Source organism: Pan paniscus, chromosome 21 (genome assembly GCF_029289425.2).
Source record: "Pan paniscus chromosome 21, NHGRI_mPanPan1-v2.0_pri, whole genome shotgun sequence".
In the NCBI taxonomy this organism is placed as follows: domain Eukaryota; kingdom Metazoa; phylum Chordata; class Mammalia; order Primates; family Hominidae; genus Pan; species Pan paniscus.
The window spans coordinates 44684385-44701261 of NC_073270.2; the positions used below are offsets into that span (position 1 = coordinate 44684385).

The window sequence follows — 16877 nt, forward strand, 5'->3', positions numbered from 1 at the left end:
TGGAAATAAAACCACAACATCAACATGCAGGTTATTACTTAGGTATTTTCTCTAACAGTAGTCTGTGTAGGCAAAATAACCCCTTGGGGAGAGTTGGACTTTGAGAACTTTCGAAGGCAGATGAACTAATTTTCTTCCAGGAGAGTGTAGCTCTAATGATTTTAAGTGGCCCATGTAGTTGAGCAAACACTGGCCTGGGAATTAGGAAGCCCGAGTTCTAGTTTTAGTTCTGATACTAAATTAACTCATTGATTCTGACCAAGTCCTTTTAACTTCTATGTACCTCAGTTTCCTATAAGACAAGAAATTCAGGCTAGGTGTTGAGTAAGGTCTCCTCCAGCTTTAAGATTATGATCCATGAGACCAGCCTGGCCAACATGGGGAAACTGTCTCTACTAAAAATACAAAAATTAGCCGGGCATGGTGGCGCGTGCCTGTAGTCCCAGCTACTCGGGAGGCTGAGGCAGGAGAATCGCTTGAGCCCGGTGGGTGGAGGTTGCAGTGAGATGAGATCTCGCCATTGCATTCCAGCCTGGGCGACAGAGCAAGACTCCATCTAAAAAAGAAAAAAGACTATGATCCAATAATACAGGCATGGCCGATTTACTGTCTCTTCATAAACAGGAAGGTTTCATTATATGAGTAATAGATAAAATAGATAAATTATTTATTTTTTTTCTATTTTTTGAGATAGAGTCTCACTCTGTTGCCCAGGCTGGAGTGCAGTGGCGGATCTCTGCTCATTGCAACCTCTGCCTTCCAGGTTCAAGGGATTCTCCTGCCTCACCTTCCCAAGTGGCTGGGATTACAGGTGACTACTACCACACCCGGCTAATTTTTTTGTATTTTTAGTAGAGACAGAATTTCGCCATGTTGGCCAGGCTGGTCTCGAACTCTTACCTCAGTTGATCTGCCTGCCTCGGTCTCCCAAAGTGCTGGGATTACAGGTGTGAGCCACCGTGCCAGGCCATGAAATAATCTTAAAAGTGGCATTTATTTCATTTTGCCTTATATTCATGTATAAACCTTGGTTTCCATATTTGGGCTGTTAGTAAAATAAGACAAAAATAAAACAAGGAAAAATCAATGTCATGAAGAACTAAAACTAAGCCTAAAGCATGATGTTTATCTATATATTACTCAATAGGCACTGCTACTGGGCTACGAATGTGAATGTGCCATGGTCCTCGTCCTCAGTAAGTTGACTGTGTAATAGTGGCGGCAGGTAAACTACCGATCAACTAAAACTAAGCCTAAAGCATGATGTTTATCTATACATTACTCAATAGGCACTGTTATTGGGCTACAAATGTGAATGTGAATGTGAATGTTGACATGGTCCTTGTCTTCAGTAAGTTCCCCGTGTAATAGTGGCGGCAGGTAAACTACAGATCAACTAAAACTAAGCCTAAAGCATGATGTTTATCTACACTCAATAGGCACTTGTTACTGGGCTACGAATGTGAATGTGACATGGTCCTCGTCCTCAGTCCTCAGTAAGTTCCCTGTGTAATAGTGGCGGCAGGTAAACTACAGATCAACTAAAACTAAGCCTAAAGCATGATGTTTATCTACACTCAATAGGCACTTGTTACTGGGCTACGAATGTGAATGTGCCATGGTCCTCGTCCTCAGTAAGTTCCCTGTGTAATAGTGGCGGCAGGTAAACTACAGGCAACTCAACTACAGGTCACTTTTCTCACAAAAGTGAGAATACAGGTTCCTAGACTACAAGGGGGAATGTTTAAGTTGGACAGATAATTTAGAGTTGGCCCTTTAAGGGATAAAGATAATTTAAAGGATGGATGGAGAATTCTAGGCCGAGAGACTAACAGATATTGAGTCCCTACATTAATTACTATAAAAATAAATCAAAGAAGATTCTTACATGAACCTATGCAGGTAAATTCAGATTTTTTTCCCCCTGGTGGATTTGCTCTGTTTGAGTTGAGGTAATGAGAGCTAACATTGATTCAGTGTCTGCTATGTTTTGCACTGTTAGGTACTTTACATGTTATCTCATGTAATACCTCTTTAAACCTCATTTTACAACTAAAATTAAATGACAGCTAGGAGCTAGGAAATGGCAAAGTTACGATTCCAAGTCTGGACTGGTTGTCCACAAAAGCCCCTGCTCTTGCCATAATGATGCCACTTCTTTCAAAGAATTCAGAATTTTCTTCACAGCTTTAAAAATGCATAGATTCTGAAGCCTCTCACTTCCTTCCAATTAGTTGCCTACCTAGAAAGTTATTTCCTCCACTTGAGCTCATCACCCCTTCTTAGCGCTCCTTTGGATTACTGTAATTTCTTTTTCTTTGACCTCACCTTTCGTCTGATGCATTAGTGTAATCTTTCCCAAATTTGTTAATCCGAAGAATTCAGGAGCTTCTCAAAATGCAGGTTCCCAGGCCATGCTCCAGGGCATGGATTCAGAATTGGATCAAGGCCTAGAATCTGTTTTTAACAAGCATTTGACTCAAGGGTATCAAATTGGAGGAAGCACTGAGTTGGTGGACTACCCTAATTGATCTACCCATTTTCAGTCTCTTCTGCCAACCCATTCGCTCCACCCCACCCCCAGTCCGTTTTTCCGTTTTGCCCTCAAGGTCCCTGAAGACTTCCATATCATTTCGCATTGTTTTATTTGGGGCACTGTGCCGCAGTACCTGGGCCCACAGCAGGCGCGCAATATTTACTGACAAATACAACCCACGAGGTAGTTCCTATTATTACCCTTCAATTTGAAATTGAGAATAAAACAGAAGTCGCCAAGTTGAGGTAGCTTGTGACATCAGTATTTCGTATTTAATCCAGAAAGCACTGCTTCAACGCCCAGTGCGTGCAAGGTTCCACTCTCGGGCCAGCGGTCCTCTCCCAAAGCCCGTTCTTCCTAAGTGTGCGGCCGCCATCCAGGAAACGCCACGCTCCTAAAATGTCACCTGAAGCATATACCCTCCACGCTCAAGAGGCAGGCGGAGGAGCGCGCCCTTCTCTCCAAAATGGCTGAGCAGGGTCACGTGGGCTCGGGGGCGGGGCCGGTGCGCTCGCCGGAGCCTGGCAGTGGGTCACGTGGCTCAGACGGGGGCGGTAGCTATGGGGGCGTGGCCGTCACACGGCGCGATCCGTCTGGGCAGCGGCTCTTCGGGGGCCACGCCCTCCGGGCCCTGGGGGCCTAGTGCGCGACGGTGGGGTGGAGCTAGCCTCGTGACCTTTTACCCCAACATGGCTGCGCCCGTGGGACCGGTGAAGTTCTGGCGACCCGGTAAGGCCCTTGGTGGAACGCTGGGCAGATGCGGCGGCCTGACTTCGGTCTTGGCGCCGCGGCCGGCGCCCTGGGGCCAGCAGACCTGCTCGCAGGCCTGACCTCGGCGAGCTGGGCGCTGCCGCCTCTGTGCGGGGGAACTCTGGCTCAGGCTCCCTAGTGGTCCCGAGGGATTTGAGGGTGCTCCCCTAGCGTGAGCAGAAACTCTGTGTGACCTTGTTAAAGTGGTCCAGCCTCCTCAGGCCTCGTCTTCCTCGTTACTGATGCTTGTCCTGCCCACCCCGCGAGGTGGGGAATCCTAAAGCTCCCCCTCGTGTCTCGTTACCGCCCTGGGGTTGCGTTGTGGCCCGACAGACAATGCTGCTCGCTGCTGGAGGCTTGCAAGCCCAAGTTATGGAGTCAGACTGTCCGGGTTCGAATTTTCGTCTCTGCCTTGTAGTAAGGTGACCTTGGGCGAGTCACTTAATGTCTCTGAGCCATGACTTCTTTACCTGTAAAGTGGGCAGAACAATAGCTTCTATCCTGTGGGCTTAAATGACAAGCACAACGCGTTGTCAGACTTAGAATAAATGCTCAAAAAAAGGGAAAGTGTGTTATTTTCTTTTAGGATAATTGTTGTCCACTCCGAATGTCTACTAGAAAAGGGAACAGTCCTTCATATTGGCTGCCAGCCACTTCCTCTCTTACAGACTAACACGAATCACAATCACAAAATGCTTTACTTGTTTTGTCTTGATATTTACTAATTAATCAGGTTTTTACTGAATGTGTATATGCCAGACCGTACTAGATGCATTACTTCCTCTCTGCAAACAGTTTCTTGTAAAAAACAAAAGTTTTTAGATTACAGCTACCAGCTTGATTTTTTTTCTACCACCTGCACCCCTGCAGGTCTGGATGTGCAAAGTATATTGCAGCAAAAATGAAATGACACCAACAATGTAATATAAGCAAAGCTTTTAATTTTTCAGTGGTTCCCTGAAATTCTGACCATGCATATAAGTGATGTGAGAGATAAACCCAAGCAAGAGATGTGTTTAATGCTTTTTAAAAATTTGTAGTTTGTCACTTGACAGTTTTATGATTCAGCATTTCAAGTCATCAGCCAATTATCCATCCTGAGTTTTATTTGCATCCCAAACTAGGAACTTACTAAGTAATGAATACTTTTAATTTATTCACGCTTTTAGTAACAGGTGAAAGTGTTAGGTATAATAAACAGCTGAATGAATTGTTTGAAATCAGACCAGGGTACTATTTTGGTTAAAGAACGTGGAATTACTCTAAGAGTTCTATTTCATTATTTAGTTCATCCATTGAGGGTACACTTATTGAAAACCTAATCCTGTGTTCAGGAGACAAATATAGATGCTCAGGGCTCTGCTCTCAAGTTACCGTCTCTCTCTTAATTGAATATAAAGTTAGATGTCCTCTAGAAGAGATTTTACAATGAGGCAGAGTAAGGTGGTGGTAAAGAAGATGAGCTCTAGAGTCAGACTGCAGTGCCCATCATGTCTACCACTTACTAAGTTGATGACTTGATAGTCACTTAAATTCTCAAAGTCTCAGTTACTCCATCTGTAAATTGGGTATAATACCTACCCTACCCAAAGTATTGTTGTGAGGTTTAAATGAGAATAACACACAACAGGATCTTGGCACTAGATAGGTTACTATTATAATTATATGGAAGTATGGAAGAGGGAGGGAAAGTTGAATGTATGGATAAGAAATACTTCATTAAGGTGGTATTTTTGGAGTGAACATTAAAGGATGAATAAGGTTTTGTTTTATAGAGAAATGGAACTCGAAGCAAAGGGTGCAGCATGAACAAAGGCAGAATGGGATTTGTGCCTTTAGAATGTCCAGAAAGCCAAAATAACAGAGCAGTGTGATGGTGTTAAGTGCTAGGGTATATTTTGGGGTATGACAGGAGATGAAGCTAGAAAAGTAGGTAAGGGCCTCATTGTGAAAGGTCTTCATGACAAGTTAAAAAATTTAGACTTCACTGTTTTTTTGTTTTCTTTTTTTTTTTTGAGACGGAGTCTGGCTCAGCCGCCCAGGCAGGAGTGCAGTGGCGCAATCTCGGCTCACTGGAACTTCCACCTCCCAGGTTCAAGCAATTCTCCTGCCTCAGCCTCCTGAGTAGCTGGGACTACAGGTGTGTGCCACCACACCTAGCTAATTTTTGTGTTTTTAGTAGAGATGGAGTTTCACCATGGTGGCCAGGATGATCTCAATCTTTTGATCCCGTGATCCGCCCACCTCGGCCTCCCAAAGTGTTGGGATTACAGGCGTGAGCCACTGGGCCTGGCCTGACTTCAGTGTTTTTAAGCAGGAACAAATCAGGTTTACTTTAGAAAGATAACACTGGCAGTGGAGTAGAGAGTGGATGGAGGAGGAAATTAGAGAAGGTACTACTGAAATCCAGGAGGGATGTTAAAAACCTTAATTCTGACCTGGGAGCTTAGAGGAGGTGCCTCTTGGAGAGACATTTTAGAGGAAGATGTGGGAGAAGATGAAGTCAGTAATAACTCAGATTTCTGGGCTGGGTGACTGTCTAGGTTAGTGATTCTCTAATTTTGCTTTATAGTTGAATCACTTGGGAAGCTCTGAAGAGTCCTGATGTGCACTTGCACCTCACAGCAATAAATTAGAACTTTGGAGGCCTAGGAGCCAGGCATCAGTGTTTTTTAAAGTCTCTAAGGAATTCCAGCATGCATCAAAATTTGGGAACCACTGGTCTAGGTAAATTGTGTTGTCATTAGTTGACATGGGAATAGCTTTAGTACACAGTTATTGGGCCCTTGCTTTGTGTTAGTCACTTTCATTTACACATCTTATTAAACAGTCACAGTATCTCTGTGATGACAATAATACTCTTATTTTAGTGAGGAAATTCAAGATATGAAGTAGGTTGTGGGAAATGCAAGGTGAAAGTCAGGGAAGCTGATATAAGGCTAGACATTCAAATCATGAACATCCTGTAGGCCTGAGCCTGTGATTACAGAGGTCTTTCAGACAGTCTAAGTGAGTGAAGTTGCTTACTGGAGGTAATAGGGAGTGGTGGGGACTGTGGCAGAGTGTGCATACACTGGATAGATATGTACAGTGGAGATCTACAGTAGAGCTTACATATGCTTTCTAAAATAGGGAGCTGTACTCAGGTCCACCTAATTGTTATCATATGGGTTCAGAGTTGCCCAATTTTTTTTTAAAGAAGCCTAATATCCAGATCTGAATGGGAAAATTTTATGTGTTGTTTTAAATGAATGATTTAAAACATTTTAACAATAGCATGTCCGGGTACCTTAAGATACCCATTTGTGGTGTCTACCTTAGGAGTGTGACTTAAGGGCCTTGTATGACCTGCCTGAGAGTTTTCTACAAAAATATTTTACTTAATTTGCAAGTACACGTGGATCAGAAGGGCCTGCCCATTTTCGTTTGCTCATTTGATAAATATTTCATGATTGTTGACCATGTGCATGACGAAAACTTTACAATAGCTTTTAAGCTTTTTTTGACTTGACCCACAGTAAGATATAGCACACATACGCAACTGAAGAAAAAGTTGTTCATAAACAGTATTGCTTTCTGGAATGTGCTCTGATGCTTTCTATTCTATTTCATTATTTAAAAAGTGCTGGTATGACATACTACATTGATTTCATAACCCACTAATGGGTCACCAGTCAAATTTTTAAAAACCGAGTTAAAGGGAATGAGGAATTAGGGATATCAGCCTTGTTAAGATAGGGAAATGAAGATGTTCATAGTTTGCAAAAGTTATAAAGTTGTTACTCCCTTAAGCATAGAGCATACGCTCAAGGAAAATCAATCATAGGCAGCCACAGAGGGGTGTTTATAGAGGGAAAGCAGCCCTGATGTTCTGGTTTGGTTGAAGGAAGTCTTTTATGAGGAGAAGGTATACTGTTTATCAACTGACATAGCTGTTCTTATAAAAGAGCTCAGCTGGGCGTGGTGGCTCATGCCTATAATCCTAGCACTTCGGGAGGTCGAGGTGGGTGGATCACCAGAGGTCAGAAGTTCGAGACCAGCCTGGCTAACATGGTGTGACCCTGTCTCTACTAAAAATACAAAATCAGCTGGGCGCGGTGGTGCGTGCCTGTAATCCCAGCTACTCGGGATGCCCAGGCAGGAGAATCGCTTGAACCCGGAAGGTGGAGGTTGCAGTGAGCTGGCATCTCGCCACTGCACTCCAGCCTGAGCGACAGAGACTCCATCTCCAAAAAAAAAAAAGCTGATAATAGAAGAGATAGATTGGGGCTGTAGGTTAGAGACAAGGGAGGAATGCGGTAGTACAAAAGACATGTTAAAATATTCCAGAGAGGATATGAAGGTTTAAAACATGATTTGAAAAGGCAGGAATTAAGGACAAAAACACAGCAGAAGAGGATAAGGTATTCTTTGTCATTGTTTTCTTGGGTAACAATTACAAGGAATTATTAAGATGTAGTGACAAGAAGGGAAGAAAAGAAAGGAAAGAAAGCCTGTCTCTTTGAGGACAGGCATGGTTCCAGGTCCTGTTCCATCTTTTATCTTGTTGAAAGGAAGGTCAACATTTTGGCAAAAGCAACATAACAGTGCCCCACTTACCTGATTTTTGGCCATCTTGAACCTCTGAAACACAACTCTGTTCCTGGAAGTAAATGGAAAAGGGTCAGAGATCTAAAGCAGTGATTCTAAACTTAGCTCTAGGGGGTCTATGGACCCCCCAAATTTTATATTCTGGTAAATTCTGATGTGTTTTTTAGGAGAGGGAGTTCATAGCCTTTATCAGATTGTTGAAGCAATCTGAGAACCCTAAAAAGTGTAAAAGTAAGGCACTGAGCTGAATATTCTTGTTACAAAGCTCCTGTGCTTTCACATAGCATCACAGATTCTGAGTTCAGAAGACCTAGGAGATGATGGTTATTGGTTATTATCACTGTAGTGCCCCAGCAGGAGGCTGTATAGCATGTGTTTGATCTAGGGAGGATTTTTATTCATTTACAAGGCAGCAAACTCCAGTGCTGAAAAGTGTGACCTTTTGGAAATAACTTCCTTACATTGAGTTGAATTCTGAACCCTGTGTCATTTACTTATTACTCCTAGTTCTGTCCTAGAGTTACAGCAGCAAATCAGCATGAAAAGTTATGGAAGCTGCTCACAAAATTTAAAGTTATGTTTCTCCTGAGTTGTTTTTCTGTTTGAGCTAAAACTGTATGGAACCTTCAACAGGTTTTCATGATGGGATATGGCTTCCCTATTCTTCACCATCATGAGCACCAGTTTGTCATTGTTCTTAGCAAGAAGCCGGGGTGAAGATCTCTTGTTTAATCTGCCCAGCATGGCAGTTTCTAAGAATAGCATTTCCCATCTATCCACTCCCGATTCCATGGTTCCAATGGGGACTGTCATTTACCTCATCCCATTCCACTGGCCATGGTTGATTGTATTGGGGTGGGGATTGGACCTAAGCTGGGAGAAGTCAGTCCCTGTCTGTCCAGTATAAAAGAGCCTCCCCCACCCCCCATTACAACACATACCTGGGACTCCCAGTCCCTCTTACGGTGTCTTTATTTCTCTCCATAGCACTTATGACCACTTCATGCACCAAGTTACTTTCCACTGAGAGGAAGAATTAAAAAAGCAAGTGAGCTCCGTGAGGGTAGGGCTGGCATCTGTATTGTTCACTGCAGTGTTTCTAGTGCTTAGAGTGGTGCGTGACATGGAGTGGGCCTTTGGTCCATCCTTACTGGTCCTTGCTGGACCATGATGAATGATTGGTAGAGGAGTTGTAAGCGTGAACCCTGGCACTGCCGGCAGCCGTGTTTCCAGCTCCTGTACAGTAGCCAACCTAAGGGGCTGGAAGGAACCTGCAAGACGTGCCAAGATGAGAGAAGGAGAAAGCCATGGCTGCTTCGAGTGCCCAGTTTCTGTCATCTCTGAGCCTTATTGCCATCCTACAGTAACAAGATTCATCCTTTTACCTCAGCTAATTCCCACTGGGTTTCTTTCACTTCTGTTAAGAATTCAGTAATAACATGGACATGGAGGCCAGAAGTAAAGACACTGTGCTCTGTAATACACAGTTCTGAGTGGCCAATTTGGAGCCCAGTGGGACTGCCATCTCGTTTCTTTTTTCTGTTTTTTGGAGACAGAGTCTTGCTCTGTCGCCCAGGCTGGAGTGCAGGGGCCCGATCTTGGCTCACTGCAACCCCTGCCTCCTGGATTCAAGCAATTCTCCTGCCTCAGCCTCCCGAGTAGCTGGGACTACAGACACACACCGCCATGCACGCCTGGCTAATTTTTTGTATTTTAGTACAGGTGGGGTTTCACCTTGTTGCCCAGACTGGTCTCGAACCCCTGAGCTCAGGCAATCCGCCCTCCTCGGCCTCCCAAAGTGCTGGGATTACAGGCGTGAGCCACTGCACCTAACCCTGTCTTGTTTGTTTTTGACACTGCAGTGAAGCTTTTAGGGAAGATTTTTAGTTCCTCGTAGGCACTTTTCTGGATTCTTTCCTAAAGTTAAGGTTGAATACCTTTGAGTAGTTTGAGATAAAAAGTATTGCTTCTCCTGTATATCTTCATCTTTGAAAGTTTATAACCTTAACACCTTTTTCTGTTCATTGTATCAGAGAATCTGAAAAAAAACATTTCTGCTGCAGGTACAGAGGGGCCAGGTGTAAGCATCTCTGAAGAGAGACAAAGTCTGGCTGAAAACTCTGGGACAACGGTTGTTTACAACCCTTATGCTGCCCTTTCCATAGAGCAGCAGAGGCAGAAGTTGCCGGTATTCAAGGTACGTCAAATAATCATGTTCAACCTGTGGGCTTGAATCGTGTGTCTGCATTAGCTTTATGCTCAGCACTGAAGGGAATGATGTCCTCTTTCTAGAACACAGTGAGCTCAGAGAAACCCTTATTGTAAGGGATGACTTTTCATACTGTGTATTTTTTAGTTAACCGTATAAATCTTGAAAGTCCTTAAGATTTTTTCAATTGCATCGTACATACTGGAAAACTGGAAGAATTAGAATGACTTTTGTTTTCCCCTTTATTCCTTTCAGCTATGGACAATTTCAGACATACAGAAAAGTAGAGAAAATAGCAGTTAATTTCTATACAACAGATTACCAACATATGGCCCATTTTTGCTTTATTTTTTAAAGTCACTCCTTTAAACAAGTTTAATTGGGAATATGAAGTTGTTTCTGCTGAAGATACCAGTTAATACTCTGACTTCCTCTGAGACAGTGACAGGATTTTGGTATGGTTACTACTTACCAAGTGCACATCCAGACCCTCAGTTTTATTAGCGCTCACGAAATAGATGCGTGCTCAGCTACAAGAGACCAAAGTGCAAACTAGAATTCATTCAGAACTGTTCATTTATGGCTAGCGATAATTCTCCAGTACAGATGGACACAGTTGACATATACACTTTCTCCCTGTTGGCACATCCACATGGGAAGCCAAATTGTAATCAGGAAGTACAGAGCCAAGACAGGTTACGGAAATGTCATACAGCCCCTGATGAGGGGTGAATTCTCCCTGCTCCACAGGATGCCCCTGGAATGACCCGAGTAGGTGTGGCCACCAGCATCTGTGTCTCTTTCTTTCTCCTGGACGGTGCTGGGTGAAAGTCACCGTGTTCTATCTGTCTGTCTGTCTGTCTATCAGATAGGGTCTTCCTATATTGTTCAGGCTGGTCACGAACCCCTGAGCTCAAGCAGTTCTCCTGCCTCGGCCTCCCAAAGTGCTGGGATTACAGGTGTGAGCAGCCAAAAGGTGCCAAGTTCTTATACTCATGGAGTTCTTTTGACTAGACTGTCCTGATAATTCCTCTTCTATTAATGTGTTCTTTCTCCAAATAGATAGGCAACAGCAGCCTTCTTAATTTAGCCAGATTGCCTTACTTGGAGTTTTATGTGGCTCCCAGTATTTTAGTCACAAGTGAACTGACTGTCTCTGTGTTTCTTCCTCAAGTGACTAACACATTCACTATGTATGAATGTTAGCAAGTTTGACTTTCAGGAGATGAGATGGTAGGTTTACTATTGCTTTCTCACCACTGAGGGACAGTTTGAGCTGTGATGAAGTCTCCGGACTCTGGAGCTAGACTTCAGGGTTCAAACCCAAGCTTCACCGTTTGTGTGCTGTGTGACCTCACTTCTCCATTCTGAGCTTCTTTTCTTTATCTGTGATGTAGGACTACAGGAGGACCTACCTCATAGGACTGTTATGAGGACCAGATGAGATCATCCATGCAGAGCATTTAGCAAGATACCTGACATGTAGTAAATGCTCAAGTACAAGGGAAATTACTGTTTACTCAAGTATTTAAATTTTGGCCTTTTCTTGACTATTCTTTGTCTCCCAACTGTACTTATAAGATAACATAAATGAAACAGCAAATGAAGAAAAAAAAAAAGAAAAGCAACAAGAAGTTGAGAAATGTTTATGAAATTAAAATGGTAAGAAGAAGGGTGTAAGTTACTGATATAAAGCAAAGCAGAGTTTAAGTACAGTTGAGATCTTATAAGATGTTAAAGATAAATTGAGACAAAAAGGAAAACAAGTTACCTCTACACCATCCTTTTTCCCTTTCAAACAAAAAGTAAAAGTAGCTTTAAAAACAGAAATTGGAGGCTCGGTGTGGTGGCTTACGGCTGTAATCCTATAGGCTTTGGGAGGCTGAGGCGGGTGGATCACTTGAGACAAGGAGTTCGAGACCAACCTGGCAAACATGGTGAAACCCCATCTCTACTAAAAATATAAAAAATTAGCCGGGCGTGGTGACACATGTTTGTAATCCCAGCTACTTGGGAGGCTGAGGCAGGAGAACTCTTGAACCCGGGAGGTGGAGGTTGCAGTGAGCCAAGATTGCACCACTGCACTTCTGCCTGGGCAACAGAGTGAGACTCCATCTCAAAAAACAAAACAAAACAAAACAATGTTGGAACTAAAGCAGCAACAGATTGTTAAAGATCACTGCCTCTTCCCCAGCACCATTATGAGGCCACCTGTTCCCTTGTCTGCCTTCTTTAGGCTGCTGTATAGACAATAGTGACTCTATCTTGGATGCAAGTCTGCCGTGTTCACTTCTGATTAGACCCAGTCTTATAAATGCCTCCTGATTTCTGCTTTGTATATTGTCCTTAGTGTAAGAACATGTCAACCTCTCTGGGGGCAGCACTATTGACAGCTTCTTGTTTTGTTTTGTTTTTCCCCAAAAACAATCTACGCATAAACAAGTAGATACGTGTTTGCCCTTAGAAAAATGCAGTTACTAGTGTATTATTCACACTGTTCTACATCTTACTTCCTTTTCTTAACATATCTTATAGATCATTCCATATCAGTACAAGTAGATATTTCCTCTTCTTAATAACTACAAATTATTCCATTATTGGAATATTTTATAACTGATTTAACCAAACTTTTGTTGATCAACATTTAGGCTGTTTGAATTTTTGGCTATTATAAACAACTCTGCAATGAGTATGCTTGTATTTATGTCTTTGTACACATATAGTATGTAGCAGTATGTCTATAATTTCTTGTTTTTTTTTGAGACACAGTCTCACCCTGTTGCTCAGGCTGAAGTGCAGTGGCATGGTCTCGCCTCACTGCAGCCTCCCCCCGCCTGGGTTCAAGCAATTCTGCTGCCTTAGCATCCTGAGTAGCTAGTATTACAGGCACTTTCCACTGCGCCCAGCTAATTTTTGTATTTTTAGTAGAGACGGGGTTTCACCATGTTGGCCAGGCTGGTCTTGAACTCCTGACCTCGTGATCCACCCCTGGCCCTGGCCTCCCAAAGTGCTGGGATTGCAGGCGTAAGCCACCCCACCCGGCCTATAATTTCTTATAAGTGAAAATCGTAAAGGGCGTATGCATTATGTATTTTGATAAGTGTTAGCACTTTATTGCAGTTGTATTCGCTCATACTGAGAGGAACAGTACCTGAGGGTTAGAAATACATTTTAATGTTCTACTTAAAATTTACTTTCCTTTGAAAACAGCTCATTTCACAATGTTTAAATATTGTTGTTTAGGTCTTTTGAGACAATGTATGGCTATTTGCAAGGTGTGTTATTCTTTTTCAGCTTAGGAATCATATTTTATACTTGATAGAAAATTATCAGACAGTGGTGATTGTTGGTGAAACGGGATGTGGGAAGAGCACACAGATTCCGCAGGTGAGTACGTATTTAATAAGTGTCTTTACACTTCAATTTGGCTGGAAGAATTTTGTAACTTGAGAACTCTCTTTACTATCATTTACATTTTTAAGGTCTCTTTTCAGGAAATGTTCACTTCAACTAGATATTTTTTATTAAACTTTTAGGGCTTATAATTTCTTTGGTGAGTACTAAAGTAACAGTTTGTCTTTGATTTATTATAATTCCAAAATAGTAATGGAATAGCCATCCTCTGAAAGTTACAATGGAGATTTATTCAAAGATGTGAATATAGAGTTTTTATCCTTAAATAGTTACAGTTGAAGAGGTGGGGTAAAATGAATTTTGCTGTAGTTGTAAATAAAAATTGGCTGTTATAGTATTATGCAGTGCTATGGAAGAACCCTTTCTTACTAGGAAAAATCCTATGTGATGTGGATAGGAGTAGAAAGAAGGATCAAGAAAGGCCTTGTAAAGGAATTGGCGTTTGAAATTGACCTTGACTGGGAGCTGACTGAGAAGATATTCCAAGCCAGTGAATATTGTGGTTAGAAATACTGGGGTGGAGAAGTGTAGGGTGAGTTCAGAGTGTGTCTTAAGAACCTTAACCTGAAGAGTGAAGACTGACTGAGCTTGAGAGACCTTGCAGGTTCTTAACTTCCTTTTTTAATGTTAATTTTCTTGAGGTATGACATATATGTAGGAAAGTACCTATATCATAATTGTACACCTTGATACATTTCTGCAAGTGGAATACATCTGTGTTACCAGCACCCAGATCAAGAAACAGAACATTACCAAAACCTCAAGAACTCTTCTTCTGTGTTCTGTTCTCATCTCTAACTGCCATGTCTGTTTACCCCTACAATCATGAACACAAGGGTAGCTCTTATTCTGGCTACTAACCTCATAAATTAGTTTTGCGTATATTTGGAATTTTATAAAGGAGTAATATAGCTGCTTTTGTCCAACGTTATGTGTGAGTCTTCCTTGGTGTTGAATTAGTTGCAGTTTGTTCATTCTCATTACTGCATAGCAGGGTTCGGCAAGTCACAGCCAGTGGGCCAGATGCAGCCCACTGCCTGTTTTGTAGAGAAATCTTTGCTGGCACACAGCCACTCCTACTTGTTGATATATTGCCGGTGGCTCCTTTCAGGCTACCACACAGGGTTGAACAGTTTTGACAGAGACCCTACGATCCTCAAAACCTAAAAATTACCATCTGGCCCTTTACAGAAATGTAAAATGTAATGCTAACCCCTGCTAGTTAGTATTCCACTCTATGAGTATTCTGTGGTTTGTTTATTTTTCCTATTGTTACTGACATTTGAGTCATTCCTAGTTTTTAGTTATGGATAGTGCTGCTGTGAACATTCATGTGCTTGTCTTTGGTGAATGTATGTGCACATTCTCCTGCTGGGCTCTACCTAAGAGTAGCATTGGATCCTGTGTTCAACTTTAGTAAATAATGTCTAAGATATTCAAAGTGGTTGTGTCCTTGTAGGGTTTGCAAGCAAGTAAACAATATGGCAAGCTGAGCTTTAGATAAATGATTATATTGAGATATAAGGTGACTTAGAAACTGGAGGAGACAGGCCATAGAAAGTTATTGCAGTGGTGTGGAGAAGGATGGCGTAACGGGGTCCTCAACCAAGAGGTGATAGTGGGATAATCTGGTGAGGATAGGAAGGAGAACAATTTACAATTTTAGCGTTAGGGTCTGTAGACATTAGAAACTTAGGTTGGTGCTTTTGCACCAATCTAATAGATGGATATTTGTGATGACAAAGGGGAAGGGACAAAGGTGCACAGTGACTGATCACGACTTACTGCCTTGGTGAACAGTGCTAGTATTAAATGTGATAGAAAAGTAAAGATTGTTTTTTTGAGGGGAAATTAATGTGTTTGTTTTTAAACATATTTATTTTTTCCTATATTATTGATGGCCTTTGATGACATTATTAGCAGGAAGTTTGGAATGGGAATCTGAAGCTTGGCAGAGGTCAGACGTAGAAGGTGTGGACATAGGGATTGAACATCCTGATACATGCAGGAAGGAGATGGAACAGAAATAACTGAGAAGAGGATTAAGGACAAAGTCCATGGAGCATCAACATTCAGGAGTCAGGAGCAGAAAGGAGATAGAATGGCAGCCAGGGAAATGACAGAGGAACCAGGAGACTCTTCATGGTTAGAGAAAGCAAAGACAGAGTGAGGTTTCTGGAGAGGTGGGTAGGTGGCAGTTTCAGCCAACAGAGCGGCCAGGGAGCAGGAGAACTGGTTCAGTCCTGGGTTGTTCATCTTGGAGATAGCATGTCCAGTGGTAGGGTTTTAGGGTTAAGGGTGTCTAAGGGAAAGATGATAAAAATCCCTTTGCATATTTGAATATGTTAACGATGTGTTGTTGACTGTTTGGTCCAGACTTGTGGTCATGCCAGGATCTGTGTAGATCTTTTTTTTTGTCTGCTCCCCAACTCCATTTTGAATAATGGGTTTATTAATAGGTTGGGACCCAGATGTAGGTATTTTTTTAAAGTTTCCCAATAGACAGCTAGGGAAAGGTAGACAGACCTAGTAAAGGTAGATGACCTAGTAAAGGACAATTTGAAATGCATGCAGCAGAGGAAATGGTGGCCTGGAGGAAAAAGATAACCGTATATGCAGATGGAATTGAGAGCCTAGTAAGTTACTCATTTCTTACAGGAAGAAACAGGAGAAAGGTTAAATTACTGTGTGATTGTCATTTAGAGAGTAATATAACGATAGTATAACAAGTAATAACAGTAATAAGTGCTACATAAAGTGATTTTACACATGTTGATCTGTTTAATCCTCAATGACCCTATGAAGCAAATACCATTATTATCTTCATTTTATAGGTGAGGACACTGTAGAGAGTAATGAGGTTATGGAATATAGAACAGAGGTAAAAGACCACATGATGTTCCAGAATTGTTTGGGAATTAGTCTGTGACGTTATGTAGTCAGCTTAGGATAAACTATGTTCTGGTAACAGAACCTGAAAATCTCAGTGGCTTAAAAACACAAAGGTTTATTTCTTGCTCATACTGTGTGGTTATCTTGGGTTGGCTTTGAGATTCTATCACATCATCATTGGGCCTTAGGCTGATGGTACTGCTCTTATGAGGCACTTGTTGATCTTGTGGTAGATGGCAGAATCATGAGACAGCTCTTAAAACTTCTGACCAAAAGTGGGCCTTCTGCTCACATTTCATTGGTCAAAGCAAGTTATATGGCCAGGCCTGATAGCAACGGGGTGACAGTGTATATAATCCTCCCGTAGGGATGGGTGGCAGGTATTTGGAACAGTGATAAATATATCACAGTGATTTGGCCATTTACTCCTGCAAGGCTTAGCTGCCAGGGAACAGAGAGGGCCTGCTGTGTTACTAAGTCCAGGGA

General features: G+C 42.2%; 1 protein-coding gene across 4 annotated transcripts in view; it reads left to right on the top strand.

Annotated features, from left to right (window-relative positions):
- Nucleotides 1-3092: 3092 nt before the first annotated feature.
- DHX35 (DEAH-box helicase 35) overlaps nt 3093-16877 on the top strand; it is a 77593-nt gene continuing 63808 nt past the window's right edge. The window contains exons 1-3 of one of the 4 annotated variants that reach the window (XM_003825890.4): nt 3093-3265; nt 9940-10073; nt 13380-13472. In XM_003825890.4, the coding sequence (XP_003825938.2) occupies nt 3097-3265; nt 9940-10073; nt 13380-13472 (396 nt within the window). In that variant the 5' untranslated portion in view covers nt 3093-3096. Of the gene's footprint in view, nt 3266-9939; nt 10074-10757; nt 11748-13379; nt 13473-16877 lie in introns of those variants that run through there. The other 3 variants (XM_008951276.4, XM_063601238.1, XM_034946938.3) reach the window with 3 other exon arrangements.